The sequence below is a fragment of the Schistocerca cancellata genome, chromosome 10 (genome assembly GCF_023864275.1).
Source record: "Schistocerca cancellata isolate TAMUIC-IGC-003103 chromosome 10, iqSchCanc2.1, whole genome shotgun sequence".
Lineage (NCBI taxonomy): Eukaryota > Metazoa > Arthropoda > Insecta > Orthoptera > Acrididae > Schistocerca > Schistocerca cancellata.
The window spans coordinates 20,793,166-20,818,329 of NC_064635.1; the positions used below are offsets into that span (position 1 = coordinate 20,793,166).

The following is a 25,164-nucleotide window of genomic DNA, read 5'->3' on the forward strand; positions in this document are numbered from 1 at the left end:
CTGCAAACATCTGACCAGCAAAGAAGTAAAGTGTCCTTTTGCTGGCATATTTAACAACTAACATGGCATGCACGTCTCACCGAGTAATTTTCAGGCCTCTAACCAGCTACCTGCTGCATGCTGAATCCACTAACTTAGTTTTAACAAATTACGAAAGGGTATCACATTTTTATGAGGCTATAAGTTCAAACACAAATCGCAATTTGCTCAATAACATAAAATGCCTGAAAAGTAGTGAAGCAAGTTTTAACTCTAATTTAAAAGCATTTCTCCTGGACACCTCCTCCTATCAATTAACGTTCAGTTAATGCAGATGAGTAGGAAAAAAACCTGCAACGTTTGGACACAGCATTAGTAGTGTCCTGCTTAACACAGCCACGTCACTTCAATATCTGGCTGTAATGTTAAAAAGCAATATGAAATGGAACGAGCATGTGAGGATTGTGGCGGGGAGGGCTAATGGTCAACTACGGTTTATTGGCAGAATTCTAGAAAAGTGTGGTTCATCTATAAGAACACTGCATATATGACATTAGTGTGACCTATTCTTGAGTTCTGCTCAAGTGTTTAGGAACTGTACCAGGACGGATTAAAGGAAGATATCAAAGCAATCCAAAGGTGGACTGCTAGATTTGTTACCGTCAGGTTCAAACGACACTCCAGTGTTACAGAGACGCTTCGGGAACTCAAACGGAAATCCCTATAGGTAAGGTGATGTTCTTTTCGAGAAACACTGTTGAAAATACTTGGAGAACCGGCATTTGAAGCTGACTGCTGAACACTTGATTCCAACATACACTGAGGACCATGAAGATAAGATATGAGAAATTAGGCACATACACAGATCATATATGGGACATGTAACTACCTAATGAACATTCAACAATAAACAAAGGGCTCTGTACAAAATACAGTAACTAAAGGGCTCGGAGGAAAAAAATGCTAATCCTCCATTTAGTGAAGTTTACTCTGCCTCCATTACCTGTTGTAGTTTCAAATGCACCAGATGCTGATAATGCGTAGCTCCATATATATAGCTAAAAAGAGCGTTCTTATTTTTGAATAGCAAGCATCGACCTGAAATTCATTCTTATGGATTCGCACTTTCTTTTACTGACCTCCTCAGTTATTACATGAGGTGAAATGAAAATGAGTTGAGTGCAAAACACATAAGCTATTTTCATTCTCTGAATTATTTACAGGCAAGATACAAAATAAAGAAAATCAGCAGCTTTTAAGATATACTTACAATCTATCAGTTTCGATGTCCCATGGCTTCTTTGGATACCATGGTGAATATTCAAAATTGTAATTTTCAAGTAAGTCATTCTGTGTCCTTACTGGTGGCCATTTAGGTCTGTAAATATATTAAAGTGTGTTACTGACAACAAACTGTGAGACATTGGAAGAGTATTCTTCCTATAGTGAAGAACATTGTCATATGTACATTCTCAACAAACAGTTAACAATGAATGAAATGCCCTGTATACTTTCCCTGAAAAAATTCATATTCAGAATAGCGATTAACTTAAAATACCAAGACAGGTGAAATTAAAGAACTGGTAAGTTTGTGAATGTAACACATTTTAGATTTCTGCACTTTTAACAACAAAATATATCGACAGGTAGAGGGTATAGCTACAGACAACAGTCTGGCTGGCATTACTGCATTTTCTGAAATGCGTACCATATCCCAAAAAACTAATTTACTTAAAAAAGCAAAAAGAACAAGTCCCAAAACTATCATGATATACCCATTTTGCAAGTCAAAAGTAAACATACATATGTGTGACAACTGAATGATATGTGTGACAACTGAATGATTTTTATGCAAAACAAATTTAAAACTTGCATTCAAAACTGAAAACATTTTCGCACAACAAGTTTGACATAACATTTCGTAGAAAAAAGTAAGGAACCTATAAGATCACATGAAACAGTAAATACAGAAAAGGCTTCATTCCAGATGAGAGATTACTGAGTAAAAGGAAGTCAGTTTCTCTTAAAATGTATATTATGTTGTAAAAAACTATTCAGTTTTATAGTTACCACTATGCTTAATTTTATTTTGTAGCAATACTAGAATTCAAAAATGAGCTTAGTGAGCAATCAGAATCTTCAGAATTACTCTGCTTGTGAAAGCTGTCTTTCTCTTGCACTACAGATTTCACTTCTTCATTGCTTCCGATACACCTGCCTCCCAGCGCTACTTTGAGCTGTCAGCACACAAAATTCACTTAGGGTATGTTTGAGTGAGTTCTGTTGATGTTCAGGACATTTACATTTAATGTCCTTATTGCTGCTACAGTTGAACAGGCAGAATGTAGTTGAGCTGTGTCGAGTTGCAACAAAAAAACGTGTAGTCAGAAGCCCTCATTGTTCTTCCCTGACTGCAGGGCAAAGGTGATTTTGTACCAGATTTGGACTTTAATTACTAATCACTGTTAATCCCCTTTTCATGTATTCTCCCCAACATTACCCCTTTAGCACCACAAACAGAGTGAGCATAACTTAACCTGCTAACCGTTGAGAGTGGATTTTTTTTCTTTTTTTTTTTTGGGTTTGACAAATCACCTTTTCATTTTGGGTACACGATTGTGCGAATGTTTCATCTCCTGGTCAAAATAATTCAATTAGTATCATACATCAGCTTTAATTTAAGGAAGAAATTTCATATAAGTGAATCATGGATGTGCGAATACAGAAGAAGAAGAGAATAGTAGGGTTTGAGATGACGTGCTATAGAAGGATGATGAAAATTGAGTGAACAGAGAAGTTATGAAAGGAGGTTCTCCAAAAAATCAGCAAGGATAGGAACACATGCACTACGCTGATAAGGAGAAAGGACAGGATGATAGACCATGTCCCAATATACTGGGGAATAATTTTCATGGCACTGTAAGGAAATTATTTAAATAAAAATAAATTTTTAATCTAACACATTCTTATATTGGACTAAGATTTCTACCTCATACAGATTTGTGAGTTAAAGTTTTTAACAGCTATGGCAATACTTGTAAGATTTATAACGAAAAACCTGGAGCTCATGCAGTACACAATTTATCCATTAATAGTTCATCTCCTAACTATTATCTATTGCATGCATCCCATGTTTTTCATTATAAATATTACATGTATTGTCATAGTTACTAAAAACGCACGAGTACAAATTTTAGGACTATCTGCATGAGGCCAGGAGAAACTATTTTTAGTCCAATGTAAAAAACTGTTCTATTAAAAAATATTTTTATTTAAATAGTTCACCGACCCAACACACACACACACACACACACACACACACACACACACACACACACACACAAAAGCTTTTTACCCATGGCTTCACGTACACACGTCTCATCATATACTGCACCTATCTCCCATTGCCCCATCTCTTTCCTCAGCTGTGCCCATACACTTGCACATTACCTGGAACACATTATGAAACTACCAGTACAACACACGGATCCTGCATGCAGCTAAAATGGCAGATGTTACCAATGTTTTTTACCCTCATCTCTACCAAACAGACTAACAAGAAAGCAACTAAATATTGCATTGTCACATAGAGTGTTAATGTTGCACTGTCATCCAGTCCTAAGCTATGTTTAAAATTTCAAGTCTTTAGCTTGTCTGGGAAGTTAGTGTAAATTAATTTCAAAATTTTTAATAAACAGATGAGAAAGCAGCCTAATAAAAAGTGTGTAATAAACTGAAGGGAAACACAAGAGATTGGAATGTATACAACAAGTAATGAATGGTACTGGGTGCAAGGGTTACTCTTAGATGAAAATGTTGGCACAGGAGAGAAAGCTGAGGTGATAAAAAATGTCCAGAATTTTTTTACTTTTGACCTGGAAATGACACAAAAGTTCTTCACAGGCAACAATACGATGATCTCTCTTAATTCAGCAGACAACCGACATCGCATCCGTCTTGGAGATACTTTATTCAATTGCAGTATGTCATGGGCAACCTTGTGTGCTGAACCAACACCAATATTCAAAACAGGGGCTACTTCATTTGCAGTATGGTATCTGTTTCCTTCACAAGCACTTTAACTGCAATAATGTTTCTGTTCATCATTATGTCATGTGTCTGAGTCAGAAGTTTTTTAACTTCCTGTACCACTTGCACACTTTCTGCAGGGGCACACATAAACCCTCATACTGTGCTTTCATCCTGTGATGCATTCCCACAGGTTTAACAGCTGCACTTCTAAAGTAATGTACCAAAGATCATTGCTCCACTGCAATGTAAGGCGAGAATGGGGCGGCCATCTTTGCACTAACAACTTTTCTGCACTGCAACAATGTTCTGCCAACTTTGGTGATTTGTCCACACAAAAGGATCACACCAGCCAATTGATAAAGCAATAGTACAAGTTTTAGGAATTTTATTCCAATTTTAACATTTTCATTTGAATCATCCTTGTATTTTGATGCAATTTATTAATGTTTGCTACACTTCCATCAGAACCGCAGATCTAGAAGTGTCCAACCACATATGCTGTCAACTGGTCCTAAAGAGCTTACTATCTCTTGATTTTTAATTATTACAATTAAATACAACACTCATCACATTCTTTGGACACATCCTTAGAATGGACCAGTGAGGTTGACATGTTACGTAATACAGTTTGTTGTGTAAAAGAGAACCACGGTACACTGGATCCAGTGCAGAGGGATCTGAAAGAAATGGTAGTACAAGAAGCACGTTTACAACATGTGACTTTCAAATAAAAAATTCAAGCTGCCATATGTTTAGAGACAAAATAAATTGAGTATGAAAATGTCATGGACAGAAGTGTGAAGAAGGCTACAAAATATGAGAATGACAGACACGATTACTAGATGCCATTTCTTTCAACAAAATACTGCCTGACATATAACAGCTCATTGTCACCATAAACTCACTCTTGCTCCGTGCAAAGTTGGACAAGGAATCTCTCCCTTAAAACCCACATCCTTTCGTCTTTCCCTCTCCTTCCCTCTTTCCTGACGAAGCAACTGTTGGTTGCGAAAGCTTGAATTTTGTGTGTATGTTTGCGTGTCTATCGATCTGCCAGCACTTTTGTTTGGTAAGTCACATCATCTTTGTTTTTAGATATATTTTTCCCACGTGTAATGTTTCCCTCTATTATATTCTTATAAAGTATTATGTTTTATCAGGGGCATACTGAAATACGATATTTATAAAATGAATTTTTATACGGAGAAAAACTTTTAAATGAAGAGAAATGTGTTTATTTAAATGATAAATAACTTAATAAAACAAGAAGAAGATGAAGAACTACTACTACTACTACTACTACTACTACTACTACTACTACTACTACAATGGTTTACTATTACTACTACAATAATAATAATAACAGATTATAACACGAAAAATTGAGATTACATTAACCTTTGTGTTCAAGTTAAACACGTATACGCTGTGACTGCAAGCTTCTGTACAGTGCAGCGAGGAGAGAGGGTCAGCGGAGACGTCACTGCTCACTGCACATCTGTGTGATACCTAGCACATAGTCTGCTGCTTGTGCCTGCTACGAAAGTGTGTGCTAACAGCATGGCTTAAGTTGCCAATCTGTCCGTAGTGACACAAAGGTAAGGCACGTGACAATGCTGATGAAGTATCACATTCAAACATCAACACTTATTGTGCAGCTGACATAATATTTTGGCAACTACAGGAAACAGGGAAAATGCAGCAGGTATTATACTGTGACAGTTTGTACATTTTTCTGTCATGTCGGAATGTCTGACATATATTTATGACTCCAACAAACTTCAGTCTGGATGGCTGGGACCGAACGTGGCGAGTGCACGAAGGGACTAAAAAGTGAGGTTTCCAGTCCTTCATTTGAGGGTTAATCCATTTGCAATTAGTGACAACAGTCAGAAATTTGATGTACTTGCGATAGTATGTGGGAGTCTTATAATTGAGGCACTCACATCAATGTTGATGACAGCAGATAAGATTAATTTGAAGACAGGTAAGAGTTAATAGGTCAGGTTGGAGTGAAACTCCTAGAGCAGATGGTGGCTCCCAATGGCTCACCTGTACTGACACACACCTTAAACTTCAGTGGGTCTACAGATTTTGTAGTTTGTACTGTGAACACCAAGTGTTGTTAGTGGCTGGCACTGATGAAATATTCATTACTGTTGAAAACTTTATTACTGTAACTTTACAGTCATTAACCGACTTGTGCGTACTCCTTAGTGCACTGTGAATACCAAATTTCATTTTGATAAATTGTGTTTTAAATGTATGTTTGTGATACAAATTGGCTGTGAAAGAAATGTAAACCACAATATCATCTGTTTACTTGTGTATTTGAAAATAATAAATATCTTTCAATTCCTTTTCCTCTAGAAATAGAACTGACAATCAATAGCAAAAATTGTGTGTTTAAGGTAGAAACTCCAAAAAAATGGTACAAATTTCCAACTATAGTTTCCCACAAATAACTAATAACGTCTGAAAAAACACACATTTCAGCCACTCTGCAGGTACCAGCAGTCACCTATGAGACCAGCACTGTAAGTGCTGAGCTTTGCAGCTACCCATGTACTGTTTGAGAGGTTAAGACACTGTGCTTAGGTCTTTCTCCTGCTTTCATTCTATAGTCATCAATTATACTAACACAAGAACATCACACAGTCACTTGTCACAGTCATCCACCTGATGAAAAATACTTTCGGGTGGAAACTGCCACCAGCAATTACCTTTCGTGCCATGAATTTCCAACTCTACATCAACTGTCAAATGAATTAGCATAGGTCTAATGTGTAACGTGTACTCTCTGATATTGGGGAGATTTATATGGTAGGTAAATTATGCAGCCTGAAAAAGAACTAGACTTACTTCTCTGATTCAGGTGTGGATGCTGTGAAAGAGCCATCGGTTTGCACTTTCTCTTCCTTTGGTTTCGTTTGTCCACTGACTGAATGCTGTAAAAAATACTAACTGTTAGTTTTAAATGGTTTATATAGAACCTTAAATATTGTAACTTTTACAGACAGAAAGTGCAGCACCTCTTCAATAGCAAATAGCTGTAATATACAGTGTGTCCCAGGAAGAATGGTCAGTATTCAGGGGTATGACAAAAACGATCATTTGAAGCAAGAAATACTAGTCAACATGGGCTCTAAAACATGTATCTTAAGAGTTATGAGCACTTCTTATAGCTCCTAAGGTTCGCATTTTAGTGCCTATGTTTACTAGACTTCTTTGATTGAATGATCATTCACGTCATATCCTTGAATCCCAGACTGTGGCTGTGTTTTTCGATTTGGAGAAAGCCTACAATACCTGCTGGAGGACTGGTATCCTCCGCACTCTCTACACATGGGGCTTCCATGGCTGCATGCCCCGTTTCCATGAGGAATGCATGGAGGAGCGAAGCTGCGAGCAGTAGTTGTGCTTGAGAATCAGAAGCAGTCTCTATGAGCAAATTGCCATTTCATGAACGAGAGCAGGATTTCACAGGGCTGGCAACACCTTTCTGAATATGAACGGATTTTCCGTAGCAACAGACTGACTGTCATCAGTACATGAAACCACGAGGAACTGTGGTGCAGCTGGGAGGGTCTTTGAATCTTTAGCCTCATTACGTTTATGTTCAGTAGACATTGATTCTCAAGAAGATGAGAGGCTCATTGCAAGAAAATCCCCCATGATACCCTGAGTCTCCGATGGTGCACTCCTTCCAACTGGGGCAACGCGCCCCCTCAGAAGGAGGTGCATGCGCCTTAGGTGATTGTTCACACCTCCCGAACATCTGACAGAGGGACCAATCAGCAATTTAGGAAGATAGCACCTCAGGCAATCATTGTCCCTGGGCCTTTTTTATCGGGGTACGTGCGAACCCTACCTGTCAACCTTGGACTGAGAATAACATGTTACCCAGTTAACTGTTCTATGTCAGATGCATGGGCTGGCCTTCAGGAGCAAACAGGGAGGGAGAGAGAGAGAGAGAGAGAGAGAGAGAGAGAGAGAGAGAGGAACCTCAAACACCAAAGTGAAGGAAGGATGGGAGATGGGGAATGAAAAAATGAGCAACGGAATAAAGGACGGTGGAGAGACTGTTCTAATATCACTGACTGAATATGCAGTATGCATTTGCACATGTTTCCCAAGAGAGTGGAAAGAATGCCAAGAGGACAGATATGCAGCACAGAAGGGAAGAGCTCCTGGTGTGTGTGTGTGTGTGTGTGTGTGTGTGTGTGTGTGTGTGAGAGAGAGAGAGAGAGAGATATTGTTCTTAGTAATACAGGCAATGGAAGATCTACGAAGGTTTAAGTGAAAACATTTACTAACTTTTTAAAATCTGGAGCGGGCATATCATCCCAGCGCTTATTTTAAATGGTGAATTATACATTCTCACATTAAATCTTTAAAAAGTACTTTTTTTTTATAAATGCCCAGATTTTGAGCATTTAAAACTGCTTTTGCGAATTCCCTGGGCAAATGCTCATTTATAAATGTCCTGTCCACATCACTACCCATACCCTGCCTCCTGTGTAGAAAGTACAGGATCTGTCATTACTCATCCACTTGACCGTGAGTGGCGTGTCAATAGTAGAGCTAGGTGTCCTGTACAGAGTGGATGAGGACTATGGAGGATGCAGGATGTTGTACTGATCCCCCCTAACCAACAAGCTTCTTTCACTGAAACTGAGCTAGTGGGACTGACTTCTCCTGTTTCAGGGAAACATGTTTTGTCCAGTGTCAGGAGGGGGCAAACCCAAAAGGGTAGGGACCTATTAATCGTCGGCAGTTCAAACGACTGTGAATGATTGTCCCCCTTCGTGAAATGGCAGCAAGACAGAGGAAACGACACCAGGTGCACCCAGTGTGTGTGCCAGGGGGCTCATTCAACATGCTGAAGAGGCTTTCCAGCAGCCATTGAGGGAACAGGGTGCAATGAACTGCAGTTTGTGTCGCACATTGGAACAAATGATGTTTGTCATCTGGGCTTTGAGGTCATTCTTGGGTCATTCCAGTGACCGGCAGAGCACGTTGAGAAGACCAGCCTTGCGCATGGAGTTTCAACAAAGTTCACAATTTGCAGGATTGTCCCAGAACTGATTGTGGCCCTCTGGTTCCCAGTCGAGTGGAAGGACTGAACCAGAGACTTCGAAAGTTCTGCAACAAGCTAGGCTGCAAATTTCTGGACTTGTGCCACAGAGTTGAAAACTGTAGTCCCCCTAAACAGGTCAGGTGTGCACTACATATCAGAGGCTGCTACTAATGTAGCTGACCGTGTTTGGGGTACACATATGAGTTTTTTTAGATTAGGTGATTCTCCATTCAATATAGATAACAACAGCTGTAGGAACCCTACAAGTATCAGTGTAAGATCAAAAGAAATGCCATCCACAGGTGAGAGTATTATGATCCTAGCGGTAAACTGCTGAAGCATTCGAAACAAAGTGCCAGAGTTTGAAATGCTCATGAAAAGCAGTGAAGGTCACATAATACTAGGTACAGAAAGATGGCTGAAATCTAAAATTGATAGCAGTGAGATTTTTGGGGAAAATTTAAAGAGTATATCAAAAGGATAGGCAAATGGGGAATACTGTATTTACTCGAATCTAAGCCGCACTTTTTTTCCGGTTTTTGTAATCCAAAAAACCGCCTGCGGCTTAGAATCGAGTGCAAAGTAAGCGGAAGTTCTGAAAAATGTTTGTAGGTGTCGCCACAACTAACTTCTGTCGTCTAATATATGTAGCGCTACGCAGGCATGCTTCACAGGCACAAAGATAAATACTGGCACCAAAACCTTTGCGTCAGTAAATAAATAAAAAAAAAGTGGAAGACGAGATTTTTTTCTCCGCCCCGAGTTTCGACCACTGCATTTTCATACATTATCCAACAAAGTAAATACAAATTCCGTATTGTTCATCTTCGAATGTAGCAGCATTTCAATGTACTACAAAAATCCAACTGGCAAGACTATTTGGGAATGTTTGTCAATATGGCCAACTCTGCATTCTGAATTTTTTCCTACCTATGAGAAGAAATTGTTGCTAAAAGGAGCTTTTATGAATTTTGAATCACACGCAGTATTCTCTTCACCATAAGAATAATACAAATATAAACATTTTGCCGTGTATTCTTTTGTGTTTGCTGCTATCTCATTTAAATCCTGTCTGCCTACAAAACTAAGTGAGACAACAGCAGACGTGGAAGAATACACATATCATGTCATGTTTATATTCATATTATTCTTATGCCTAGTAGCGATACAGTCAGGAATGAAGCACGGAAATTGACTAGATTTTTAAATCTAAGATGACACTAATTTCTGTGCAGAATGTAATGTACTAAAGAGGTGTCTGCAAAGATGTTCAAACGGAGAAAAACTTTCGCTTAACTCTCGTTCAGAACATCATCTATCATACGCAGTCTATTATTTGGTTCTTGTTGATCGTTATCAAAGAAAGCAGCAGTGTAAGTAACAACAAATAGCAGTCTCTTGCCATTGTTTCGCTAATGAGAAGATTCCTCTCTTTGTTTTTTTAATTGTAAGCGGCGGTAGCGTGCACAAAAGCAAGCTGCACAGGCTGTAAACACTCATTATCAGAATGCGACAAACAATGCATGACACAGTACAGTAATGCATTTTCAGCTTTGAGTGACGGAAACACCTATAACAAAGAGAACGGCACTTATCACATCAAAGAAAAATAAGCAACCAATTCAAACCAGACGAAGCACGAGAAAAAGGAAGGGTACCCGTATAAATACGGACGGAGCGCCTGACGCATAGCAACGGCTACCTGGTAAAGCCTAACTGCTAAGCTTACAACTCGAACCGAACTACTATAGCTGTATCGTCATTCATTCGACCTAAATTGTGTCTCATATTACAATGGACCAACTTTGTTTTGATTTGGAGGTGCGGCCTAAAACTTTTCTCTCCCCTTGAATTTCGAGTCTCAGATTTCAGGTGCGGCTTAGATTCGGGAAATTTTTTTTTTCCTCGATTTCGAGTCTCATTTTTCAGGTGCGGCTTAGATTCGAGTGCGGCTTAAATTTGAGTAAATACGGTAGAGGTGGTGTATTTGTCACAGCAGACAAGAAACAAACTACCAAGGTAGAAATTAAAGCTGCATATGACATAGTTTGGGGAAGATTCAGTAACAGGGATGGGCATAAAATGATAACTGGATGCTTCTATTGCCCACCAGGCTTATCTCTTGATGTAACCAAAAATGTTAAAGAAAACCTCAGTTCACTAGTACACAAGTTCCACAATTGTACTGTAATAATCAGTGGAGACTTTAATCGACCGACAAAAATTGGGAAAATTACCATTTTGGTAGCTGTGGGCATGATAAAGACATCCAGCAGAACTTTAGTAAATGCCTTCTCTGAAAGCTACATAGAAAGGATAGATAGGATCTGCACTCATGATGGAAGCATCTTTGAGGTAGTGCCAACAAATAGACCTGACCTCTGCAGACGTGCACATCGAAACTGGAATCAGTGACCGTGACGCGATTGTGGCAACAACGATTGCTAAAGAACAAAGGGGCAACTAAAATAAGCATAAAGATATATACATTAAGTAAACTAGATAAACAAAATGGTAGTGTCATATCTCACTATGAAACACGAGATTTCAGCGCAGGGAAGGAGTATGTAGAGGAACTATGGCTCAAGTTTAAAAGAATAGTTGACCACACAATGTACCCAGTAAACCAGTCCATAATGCGTTTGGCTGTCAAGAGAGCAATACACGATCCCTTCAATGACTACCGTAGCAGAATATTGTCACAGAATCCAAAGAAATTCTGATCATATGTAAAGGCTGTTAGTGGCACCAGAGTTAGTGTCCAGTCCCTAGCGAATGAGACAGAAACTGAAACTGAGGATAGCAAAGCAAAAGCTGAAATGCTTAACTCTATTTTCAAATGTTCCTTTAGCGAGGGAAACCCAGGAGAATTGCCCAATTTAAGCCTCGTACCATTGAAAAGATGATGGGTAAAGTGAGTATTTGTGTCAGTGGTGTTGAGAAACAGCTGAAATCGTTAAAACTGAAAAAAGCTTCACAGAGTGGTGGAATCCACATTGAGTTGGCAGCTCAGTTAGCCCCTCTTCTAACTAAAATATATGTTACATCCCTCCAACAAAATCCCATGCCCAGTTTATGGAAAAAGGCACAGGCCACACCCATCTACAAGAAGGGTAGTAGAAGTGATTCACAAAACTACCATCCAATACCCTTGACACTGATTTGTTGCAGAATCTTAGAACGTACTCTGAGCTCAAACATAATGAGGTATCTTTAACAGAATGACATCCTCAATGGCAACCAGCATGGATTCCAAAAATATTGATCATGTGAAACCTAGCTCGCACTTCTCTCATGTGACATACTAAAAGCTTTGGATCAAGGGATTGATTTCCAAAAACCATTTGAATCAGTACCACACAAACACTTCTTGTCAAAAGTACAATCATATGGAGTATCAAGTGAAATTTATGACTGGATTGAGGACTTCTTGGTAGGGTGGACACAGCATGTTAGGTCGGATGCAGAGTCATCATCAGATGTGGGAGTAACTTCATGTGTGCACCAGGGAAGTGTGTTGGGGACTCTTGCTGTTCATGTTGTATATTAATGACCTTGAAGAGAATATTAATAGTAACCTCATAATTTCTGCTGAGCATGCAGTTATCTATAATGAAGTACTATCTGAGAGAAGCTGCATAAATATTCTGTCACATCTTGATAAGATTTCAAAGTAGTGCAGAGACTGGCAACTTGCTTTAAATGTTCCAGAAACATAAAATTTTGCACTTCACACAGGCCAAACTCATGCAAATACCTGGGTGTAACACTTTGTCAGGATATGAAATGGAATGATCACAAAGGTTCAGCCATGGATAAAGCAGGTTGCAGACTTCAGTTTATTGGCAGAGTGCTGGGGAAGTGCAATCAGTCTACAAAGGAGACTGCTTACAGATCACTCATGCAACAGTTCTAGAATATTGCTCAAGTGTGTGGGATCCATACCAGATAGGGCTAACAAGGGATACTGAATGTATACAGAGAAGGGCAGCATGAATAGTCACAGGTTTTTTTACTCCATGGGAGAGTGTCAAAGAGAGAATGAAGTAACTGAACTGGAGGACTCTTGAAGATAGGCGTAATCTACCCTGAGAAAGTCTATTAACAAAGTTTCAAGAACCGGCTATAAATCTACGAGTATACTAGAACCCCTATGCATCACTCACAAAGGGATCTTGATAATAAGATTAGAATAATTACTGCATGCACTGAAGCATTCAATCATTCTTCCCATGCTCCATATATGAATGGAACAAGAATAAACCCTAACAACTGGTACAACAGGATGTACCCAGTTCAAGCTCCATACACAGGATCACCTGATTAGTCTGTTGGTCAATGGGATAGGCAGCACCCATCACACAGTTGCTAGGTGTCTTCATTATAAAATTAAGGAATTGTTTGTATAAGAACGTAACTTTTTTGTCTAAAATAGTAAAGATTTAATCAACAAAATTCAATGATGCAGTGCATAGCTGACACTAGGTTGATTTCATTTGATATTTTAGTTCCTGTTCCTGAATTGATACAACTATAGTTCTCATAGAGAAGAATCTGCTACAACAAATAAAAATGAATACAGTTCGGACTGGTGAACTAACCAGTTTACTTACAGTTGGTCTTCAACATAATTACCTCACGTTCAAGAGCAACATGAACAAAATGTTTAAATATCAATTCAGAACAACATCAAAAAATTAGATTTTATGCATGATCTGTTGATATCATCATTGGGTTTTACAGTAATGATCACGAGTTAGAGTTCCTTTTCAGTACATTCAATGACTTCCATGAGAAAATCTGTTTTACAAAAGAAGTTCAAAATTAAGAACATGGAATCAATTTATTTGATTTAACAATTTTTGTACACGAAATGATCATATCAGTTTTAATATCTGCCATGCTGAAACATGTTCAGGCAATGTCATCCCTGCCGACCTCATTCATCAAAAAGCACAGAAACTAAATTTCTTTTTTTCCCCCATACACTGTAAGGTAAACACTCTTATCGCCTTCCAGTCACCAATATGAACTGAACGTGATTAAACCTACCACTCACAATGGATATGATCAGGGCATGGTACATACATCTCCAATAACAAAATCTCTCAAAAACTTTCAACTTTCAGCAACACAGCTTCTTTCAAAAATAAGGATGCTACTAAATTCACATTTATTTCTTTCCGCCGTCCACCTAACCTTCGTAACCTCTTAGTTCATCCCTTTGAAATCCCCAAACCACCTTCCCTACCCTCTGGCTCCTACCCTTGTAACCGCCCCCGGTGTAAAACCTGTCCCATGCACCCTCCCACCACCACCTACTCCAGTCCTGTAACCCGTAAGGTGTACACGATCAAAGGCAGAGCCACGTGTGAAAGCACCCATGTGATCTACCAACTGACCTGCCTACACTGTGATGCATTCTATGTGGGAATGACCAGCAACAAACTGTCCATTTGCATGAATGGACACAGCCAGACAGTGTTTGTTGGTAATGAGGATCACCCTGTGGCTAAACATGCCTTGGTGCACGGCCAGCACATCTTGGCGCAGTGTTACATCGTCCGGGTTATCTGGATACTTCCCACTAACACCAACCTATCCGAACTCCGGAGATGGAAACTTGCTCTTCAATATATCCTCTCTTCCCATTATCCACCACGGCTCAATCTCCGCTAATTTCTGGTTGCCGCCACTCATACCTCACCTGTCATTCAACAACATCTTTGCCTCTGCACTTCTGCCTCGACTGACATCTCTGCCCAAACTCTTTGTCTTTAAATATGTCTGCTTGTGTCTGTATGTGTGTGGATGGATGTGTGTGTGTGTATACCCGTCCTTTTTTCCCCCTAAGGTAAGTCTTTCCGCTCCCGGGACTGGAATGACTCCTTACCCTCTCCCTTAAAACCCACATCCTTTCGTCTTTCCCTCTCCTTCCCTCTTTCCTGATGAGGCAACAGTTTGTTGCGAAAGCTTGAATTTTGTGTGTATGTTTGTGCTCGTTTGTGTGTCTGTCGACCTGCCAGCACGTTCATTTGGTAAATCACATCATCTTTGTTTTCAGACACACACACACACACACACACACACACACACAGGGAAACATTCCACGGGAAAATATATATCTAAAAACAAAGATGATGTAACTTACCAAATTAAAGTGTTGGTATGTTGAAGGAGACACTAACAAACACAAACACACACACAAAATTTAAGCTTTTGCAACCCACAGTTGCTTCTTCAGGAAAGAGGGAAGGAGAGGGAAAGACGAAAGGATATGGGTTTTAAGGGAGAGGGTAAGGAGTCATTCCAAACCCGGGAGCAGAAAGACTTACCTTAGGGGGAAAAAGGGATAGGTATACAATTAAGCGCGCGCGCGCACGCACGCACGCACACACACACACACACACACACACACACACACACACACACACACACACACACAAGCTTGTGTCTGTATATGTGCGGACAGATATGTGTGCAAGCTTGTGTCTGTGTGTGTGTGTGTGTGTGTGTGTGTGTGTGTGTGTGTGTGTGTGTGTGTACGTACCTGTCCCTTTTTCCCCCCTAAGGTAAGTCTTTCTGCTCCCGGGATTGGAATGACTGCTTACCCTCTCCCTTAAAACCCACATCCTTTCGTCTTTCCCTCTCCTTTCCTCTTTCCTGATGAAGCAACCGTGGGTTGCAAAAGCTTGAATTTTGTGTGTGTCTTTGTGTTTGTTAGTGTGTCTATCAACATACGAACACTTTCGTTTGGTAAGTTACATCATCTTTGTTTTTATATATATCACTTATAAACTCACATGGGAATTATTTTATTTCATTTTTTAAATATGATTACACTGGTTAAAAATGTTAAAATTTTTATGTGCTTTACTTCAAGACCTAACGAAATTTGCAATTTTTTATATAGAAGGTTGTGGATTGCTGTGTTATAAAGGTTAAATTACGTGTTTGTATTGGTAGCACCGCCAAAAACAGTATCGTATCATTTCATAGCATAAACATGCATATTATGTCGAAGTGCTAAAGTTTTCCTGAGGAAAAGTGACTAACAGATTGGTAAATCTCTCAAAAAGTAAAATATGATGCCAAAATGAAGTGTTTTTAAGAAACGTGGGTTTCATGGTAATAGATATTCGAATAAAGGGAAACACTGTGTTCAACATGTGGCATGTGAAGTTACAGACAATGAAATATAGGCAAACTTGTCATTATCTAGAGAAACACCCATTAGTGCTTCAAAGATTAAAATAAATTATTGTGATACACAGTTTTTTCAAAACAAAAGTGATGTAAATGGTATGTTAGGTTATTTTCTGATAGATTTACACATCCTAACAAGGGTGTTAGGTGAATGTGTGTTTTGTAAACTATGTGGAGGGCCAGTTAGTCTACATGAAGACAGTGAGGTATCAAATGGACTAACCAGGAAACTTATTAATTGTGCCAGTTGTAAATATACTCTTTCAGTTTGGAATTCTAATAAGTGTAAAAACAATTATTTTGAAGTAAATGTTAGGTGATTTTATGGATTGAGAGCTACTGGCAAAGGACACACTGTAGCAGAAACAATGTGTGCCATGATGAATATGCCACACCTACCTTGTAGAATCGACAAGAATGCAGGATAATGTCCTGTAAAAGTTTCATGTCAATGCTACAGTGGTTCCTGAAATATTGGGAAGCCAAGTCACTACACTTAACATTGTTGGGACAGGGCGTTCCAACTCCCCTTAATACGTTTTTATGCTGCAAGTGTACATCGATCTTGGAACACATGCCACCTGCCTTGTTTTCTTGGTGTTCACACTCTCCATTTCCTGTCAGTTGGCATGAGGCATAGAACAAGATGTGACATTTTATTTGATAGGTTTCATTTCTGGACTTTAACTACTCTTACTTGACAAGCCCTGACCATATGGGCCAGTATATTTCATAATGTACACAATGATATGCACTGATAGCATATTTTTCTTGGACAAATGTCACACCGTTTCATTATTTGGTGTTTTTCCAATGTGAAATTCTGTAAGTACATTCTACTTTTTATGCTTCCAGTTACATTTTATGATATATGTGACATTTCCAACCCTTTGTGGGGATCGAGTCTCTGTATGACACTAATTTTTGACATCTAAGTTTCTAGGTTTGTAGCTATTGCTGTTACATTTGGTTCAGGTTACACATTTTTCTGAAGACGACGTGTTCACATCTATCAAAACCATAGTAAAAGGTTGCATAAAACCACCTTTCGTTGCAGCTGGTTGGTTGCTTTGGATTCATTTATGGAAGGTATTGATAAGAATGTAGACTGTAATATTGAAACTTCTAGGGATGCTGATTATGGTAGGGACAGAAGCACAAGACACTCAACAAGTGGCAACCTACTCAAGTTCCATCGAGCGCCAGTTGTGTGGAAAAATAAATTGCAGCAGCGTGTTGCTCTTTTTCAATGGAGGCAGAATATGTGGCTGCAAGTCAAGCTTGCAAATCTCTTGTGTGGTCAGATCAACTTCTGAAAGAAATTTCAGCTGGTGATGAGTCCTCCGTTCCTATTTTGCAAACAGATAACTGAAGTGCTATCAAATTTATTAACTGATCAGGATTTTATGAAGGATTAAAACACACAAAGACCAGGTATCATTTCATTCGTCAATCAGCTAAAGAGAATAAGGTTAAACTGAATTACACACACCAACCAATAGACAGGTAGTAGACATTCTAGCATTAGGATTACCATTTAGAAGGTTATAGATAGTGAAGAATCTTTATTAATCTTTGAAGGTTTTCACTTGTTTTTACGAAAACTTCTTTGCTTCAGTTCAGAAGTGGTGTTTTCTACGCTCTGGGTAGTTTTGACATATTTTCAGTACAGTCGTACTTTTGTGGTTTTTTGTTTTAAAAAAAGCATTTGATTTTTTGTCAAGAGTATTTATTGGTTTTATTGATACACAGCTGGATTTGGTGCTAGAATACACCATCTTCAAGCTCCCAGATACATCAAACACATTATTTATCATACTGCATAAAAAAAGCAAAATAATGTTGTTCTATATAAAAAAAGCAAAATAGTATCATAACATCTATAGGTACTTTAAAATGTTAACTACATTAGACTCAATTAATACCATTTACATACATTCATGTGAAGATGGATGTACAGAGAATAAATGTAATTTTTCTTGAGAAATGATTTGTTTGTTTGACAAAATCTCATTATTCTGACGTCATGCAAGTGTACCATATTCCTACAATTCCTACATCATCCAGTGGAAATGATAATTATGAAAGTAGCAGTTTACATTGTATCCTTGTTAGGTAAGAAAATTTCTTGAAGTCTTAATTTGCAATTAGTAATAATTGGAAAAAAAATTATTCAAGAAATGGATATTGTCTTTTCAGTATATGGAAGACTTACCCTTGCTGAAGATTCTCCCAACAGAAAAGGTGGAAGCAAAACAGGATTTATAGTTTGAGACCTTGTAAACTGTGAGCAATCGATCTTCCCAATTTTTGACTGAGAAGAATCAAGCTGCAAAGAGCACACAAGAGCACCGAGATGAAAACTGACATGTACAGATTATGTGAAACATAATTCAAAATTAATGTTAATTTAACAATCCTTTATTTCATTTCACACACACACACACACACACACACACACACACACACACACACACACCTTGTAGGTATGTCAACCACAGCCACGCAAGATGTAGTCAGATGCATATTCTTTAGTGTTTCGGCAGACATTTGCAATTTCATTTCTGCACTGTGTCGCTGCAGTCAGCCCGAGCAATTTACTCATTGTCACATTTTTCATGCAACACCCAGTGTCAACAGAAAGTGTTGGTTTGTTTCCCGTTGCAAGCAAAATTACTTTTATACCAAAATTTTACACAGACTTTCAACACAACACTCCCAAATTAATCTAATGTGATATTTCTTTTATTGAAATGTATTAATAGGTACAGTAAAACATGAAGAAAAAGTAGTAACACGGGAGCAACTCTGTAGCACTGCATATTTGGTGCTGCCAGTCAGCACGGCACAGGGCAGTGCTGTCGCTGCTGGAGTACTGATTATTCTTCAAGTTCTACTGTCCCTGATAAGACATATCAATAAAACAAATATCCTACTAGGCTAATCTGGGACCACTGTCCCAAATGGGCACATAAAATTCTGCTTTCAAAATAACTTTGTCTGCAACGAGGAACAAACTGACACTTTCCAGTGAAGCTGGGTGCTGTACGAAAGACGTGATGACCACTATTTATTTTGGCTACCTCCAGCTACACAATGAAAAAACAAAATTACAGATATTTGCTGAAGCACAAGAGGAAATTCACCTGACGACTTAAGAAGGGCACCTTGTACCCAAGTAGAAAGCATTGGGGATGTGCATTAGAATATGGTTACATGTATGTACTACCTTCAATGTTCTCAATGACACAAAATAGTTTAAGACAGAAGTCTAAATCCTCCATCCCATACTGTTAAATGAACGGAATTCAACCTATTACCTCCCAGAGAAACTTCCAGAGATCTTTCCACACACTCACAAACTTGATTATTAGGTTCTATAAAAGGAAAAAACTATAATTTTCCATTTGGACAGCAAATGATGTGAAAGCAAACCTAAACACAACATCCAATGCAAAACAAATGATACAGTTTGCAATACAATGGAAGTAATTGCCAAGGACAAATAAATTGCTAATACTAAAGTCACACTAGTTGCTGACTGTTTTCTAATCTTTAACTGTCTTCGTGATGTAAAATAATCAGTAGTAGTTCCACCATGCGGAAGACTCGAACCTCTCCCTCTTCAGTTCCATGTACTCTCCACTTTCCTCCCCCACAGCATTCTTAGTTGATACCTCCCTCTCTTCACCTTAACCATCCTTCAATTCCTTGTCTTCTCCTCAAGGGTGGGGGGAGGGAGACTAGCCAATTTCTCTCTCTCTTCCTTATAATGTTTACATGGTTCCCATTCTCCCCAACTCATTTCAACATCTCCTCATTCTGTCCTCCCAGTTCTCCCATTCCCATTTCTTTCCTCATATTTTTGGAATGTCAGGATGTCTGCCCCCTTATGAAACTATCCTCTGAATGTAGCATTGGCCAATTGTATACTCAGGTTTTTATTCCGTGGTCTGAAAAAAGATGACCCTTTTTGTTAAACACTTCCTTGACTATTGCTACTATCAATCTTATTTCTGTGTCATATATTATGTTCTCTGTTACAATACAACCCATGTGCTCAAATTTCATAGCTTATCTATCTATCGAGATTTTGGGCTTCTCTTTTGCTCCCAGGAATGTGCATTTGGCCCTCTGTTTTCATTCCTAGTTCTTTCCATTCTCCCAACATGACACTTTGGTCATAAGAATAACTGGCTACTATGCGGACAAGAAATCAGTAAGTTCACATATTTTATGTCTTACAGGATAATATTTTCAGGTAATTCTTCACTTACACAAGAAGTATTTGTTGCACGAAAGAAACTAATCAGAATTATTGTGCAGTTTACATATGCACATCTTGCAAGCATGTATTTCAAGAATAATAACCACATCTTCACTGCACATTTATTCACCAATGAAACATGTTGTCAACAATCTGTTGCAGATTGAGAGTAACAGACATTATCCAATACAATATTAGAAGGAGAAATGATCCACAGTTCCCACTATACATCGAATAATATAAATGTGAGACTGACAGACAGCAGTACAGGTGACAGGGAGGGGGCAGCCACACCTGACAAGGCTGTGTGACTACCTCCAAAACAGGAAATATAGCGAGGATATGGTGCTCGAGAAAGAACTGTGATTGGTTGGCCCTTACCAATTTTCAAGTACCAAGGTACTGTACTACAATTTTGCATAAAGCAAATAATGTTTTGATGGTTTGGTTGTGTTTCTGTGTATAACATTTGCTTAATGAAAGAGGCACAATACATTAATACCATAAAAAGATTACTGCAGGGCAAGAGAAAAACTTAACTGGTGAAGTATTTCTATATTTCACAGATGTATGCTTTTCAAGGAACTATTCATCAAGGATGAAATTAAAATATGATCTGTGCAAAACACAACTAACTTAATTTCAAGTTGTAATTTCATCTACAAATTGGTACAGCTGCTGCTATGATCAGAAAATGTTGTCAGTGATACTTGTCACTGATTGCAGTTTCTTCTAATAGGTATATGTGGATAATGGACATGGGCTTCATCAAAAATCACAATGCGGAGGGGGTGGAAAAAAAAAAACCACGTGATGATGCTATACACAATGTATAAATTCATTAGCATACTTCACACCACCACCACCCTGTTTTATACATTATAACTGACTGACCTCCTGTTCTAGTACTACTGGAGAAAAAGATATGCATCAGAGAGCATATGAAAATGGTTGCACTGCACTAATAGATCTGTTAGTCTGCCTCCATAGCGCAGCAGTAGCGTTACCGCCTACCACGCAAGGGGGCCCGGGTTCGATTCCTCGCAGGGGACTGAACCATCATCATTTTCATCATCACTGACTCGCAAGTTGCTGAAGTGGCGTCAAATAAAAAGACTTGCAATATGGCGGTTGAACCCCAAGGGGATATCCCAGCCAATAAATTCCATACAATCATTTCATTTTTTTTGGGCAAAGTCGTGCATCATTCAACACTCTGCTCTGGAGGGGCAGGGTTCGAGACCATGCTCAGATCTCCTGAATTTGTGGCTTTCATACATCATTCTGATTGAATGACAACACAGAAATGGCCTTACTTTCAGTAATCTTATCAATCGAACAAATCGGGAAACAGACCATGTAGCATGATTGTCACAACATTTAAACAAGCACTGTACAAATACTGTCAGTTTTACTAACAGAGGCAAGTTGAGTCTCAGTAAAATACAGGAGAGATTGCACAAACCTGAACTTTATGTAACACTCAAGTTCTGTGCACATGTATTGCGAGTTACTAGTAATAGAAAAATTAACTATAGTGAACAATCTAGTAATCCAAATTTAGCAAAATACTGGTTCTAATCATATCTCCAAAACAGAACGATTTTTCTTCATGTACTTACAGCAGGTACAAAATTTGATGAAAGATTAATACACTAATATATAAGTATTTAGTTTTATTTTCTTTCCATACCCTACTAAATTCCACCTAACTGCATTGCATAAATAAACAAGTATTTTAGACAGTTTCTACACTACACAAAGACTGTACAGAATATTAACAGTAAGTTATTGTGCGTGGGCACCAATTTAAGATTTCTCTTTTACTTGCAGATAAGACACAAACTGCATGGCAACAGTAAAATATAAGAAAAAAAATACTGTCATCTGACTTGTATATAAAGTATTTTGCAATTTCAGTTAGATTGTGACCACTCTTTTATGGCATTACTCTCTCAATTTTCACTCTCTCACATACTCATTCACTGCAGAGCTCTATACCTTAGCCTGTAGTTTTCTTTGACGGAACATAACTATATCGTTGGCGTACTGAACTGCATATTATGATAGGTTATAATTCTTTCAAGCAAAGCACTCCCATCAGAAGTCTCGGTAAAATAACTGAACTGGATGGGAACAAGATTATGTTTCCATCTACTGCCATTCCATCACCTCAACTAAAAACAAAAAGACTCTTGAATTCGGCAATATGCTGCAAAGAACTGTCACACTACGAGTTCGTCATGATTATGTCTATGAATACTAACCCCAACAACTGAGGAGGCTAATCCTGAGGATCAACGATGTGTGAGTGGTTTCTGTGGCAGTGGAAGTGAAAGTGGTTACTAACCTTTGCGATTGATGTCAACAATGTTAGCGTCTTTTAAATTATATATAAAGATTTACTGGTACGTGAGACAAACTACTCACCTCCCCAGAGAGTGAAAAATTCAAACTGGAATCGTGCAACTCTCTCGAATCATTTAGCCCGTAGCTCTGCAAGGAAAATGTTACATTACATGTTTTAAACTAAAACTGTACGGTACGGCATTCATACAATTATATTTTTTTGTTGCTAAAACCAAGTTACCATCATTTCAAAATATCGCTCCCACCCGCAAAGATAATACTGTGTATTGCTGTACAGTGTACTCAGTACGGTATCGAATGTAATTCATGTTAAACATCGAAGTAGGATTTTGACTTTTATCCGGTAGATGACTCATACTATCAGTTCCATAATTTTGCCAGAGGACAGCTTACTGAATTCAGTTCAAGCGCTGAAAGAAACGAAATAATACTTCGTTTGTCATGAATGAAAGCGACATAGTGAAAAATCTAAGGAGATAAAGAAATCTTAGCCTCTTCTTAACTGAACATTCAGTTTTAATGTTCCTGAAAGGGAACTTCTAAAATAAAATAGGATATTGCTCCAAAACTGGTATTATGAAGAACTTTGACTGAAATTACATGATAACGATAATAACATAGTTTAGTGTGGTGATTTCACATGTATCCACAGATTTTCTCTAACATGTGAGAACGTCCACAAAAAATTTCATAAAATGTGACTATCAGATCTGTTCCAGATGCCACAATCACATGTAAAAAGGAGTCCGATTCTATTTGCAATCTGTATGAAGGATTTGCCCCAAAAGCGTTCAGGAAGATTTACCAATACTGTCTGCCGATAACACCAATATATTACTTTCCTGTCCTCATCGGCGAAGCGACTAAACAGTAGACCCAAAATGTAATCTTATAAACTGGTTAAATAAAGACTGGGTTCTGTTAAATAAATATAATCTATACTAATTTTTGCGTGTCAAAAAAAGATATCATCAATGATGGATAATATCAGGATAGTGAACATGTCCATACACCAAAAACTAGCCACAAAATTCGTTGGAGTGTGAACATACAACATGCTATCGTGGAACATATGCAAAGCTAAATTATTATGCGGAATGAGCAGTCCCTGTCATGCGTTAAATAAAGTCTGTGACACAGAAACAGTAAAACGTACCTACTTTGCATTAATGCACTCAATAATCATGTACTGCATTCCACTTTGATGCAATTTCTTCAAAAAGATGTTAATTACACAGAAACAAATAATTAAGACAATGAAACAAGTACCTTTCCGTCCCACCACTAGTCAGCTCTTTAAGGATCTCAATATCTTATCAGAACTTTGTATCTACACTAAAACGACGATGTTTTTATTCATGAAAATGTGCACATTTATGCAAAAAATGAAGATGTTCACCATCAAGAAACTCTGAAGGATGTATTTATAATACATAAAGGGCTATGTAAAAACCAAAGTTGTGTATGGCACATGGGGGGTACTTTTAGACAAGAAGTCACATGAGAGTTAAGTCTTATCAGAAAGAAATCAGACCCAAAATAAAATCAATGCTACAGAAACACTGCTTTTGTTCTGCATAAGAATTTATGAGTGCTAGTCTAAAATGACTTTGTGGACTGTATCTTAAATATGCATGTGTTACCATTTACACCTTACTTTCATCGGAATTTATTTGTATCATTTCATAGTTATAACTATTGGTTCTTTGTCATGACTTATTTGCAAATATGACAACATAACGTAATTAGTATATACTTGTATCACATTGAATCAGTATCTGATGACTTTATATAGAGACATATTATAAGAACGATAAATGTCTATGAAAAGTGAGTCCTATGTAACTGAATACCCCATAACTGTTTATATGTATATATTTCAGTGTTTCCTACGATTTCTCCTATGACTACATGTAACAATACAGCAAAATTTCTTAAATCAATAAAAAATAAAATCATTTCTTATAGCATGATTTGAAACTCCAACACTTGTGAGTAACTTGCAACTCTTGTCTGTTAAACAGCAGTCACAATAACATTTCATGGCTGCTGAAATTTGCATTCGTTTCTTGCTAAACCATTTCCCATTACAAGACATTTTGGGAAAGAAGTCCAAGTTTTGATTGAGAATGTGCAATTTCAAGCTTTTGTCACAACCCAGAAATTTTAGCAATGCGTTTGCTTCATTCATCACATAATTAGAATTGCAAAATAAATAATCTATGCCAAG

General features: G+C 38.1%; 1 protein-coding gene across 2 annotated transcripts in view; it reads right to left on the reverse strand.

The window, feature by feature from the left end:
- Nucleotides 1-23,388, reverse strand: part of LOC126106812 (uncharacterized) — a 74,904-nt gene extending 51,516 nt beyond the window's left edge. The window contains exons 1-5 of one of the 2 annotated variants that reach the window (XM_049913206.1): nt 23,155-23,388; nt 22,995-23,060; nt 18,513-18,626; nt 6,874-6,959; nt 1,250-1,357 (exon numbers count right to left, since the gene is read on the reverse strand). In XM_049913206.1, coding sequence (XP_049769163.1) covers nt 1,250-1,357; nt 6,874-6,959; nt 18,513-18,626; nt 22,995-23,060; nt 23,155-23,160 — 380 coding nt within the window. In that variant the 5' untranslated portion in view covers nt 23,161-23,388. Of the gene's footprint in view, nt 1-1,249; nt 1,358-6,873; nt 6,960-18,512; nt 18,627-22,565; nt 22,756-22,994; nt 23,061-23,154 lie in introns of those variants that run through there. The other variant, XM_049913207.1, reaches the window with a different exon arrangement.
- Nucleotides 23,389-25,164: the final 1,776 nt, after the last annotated feature.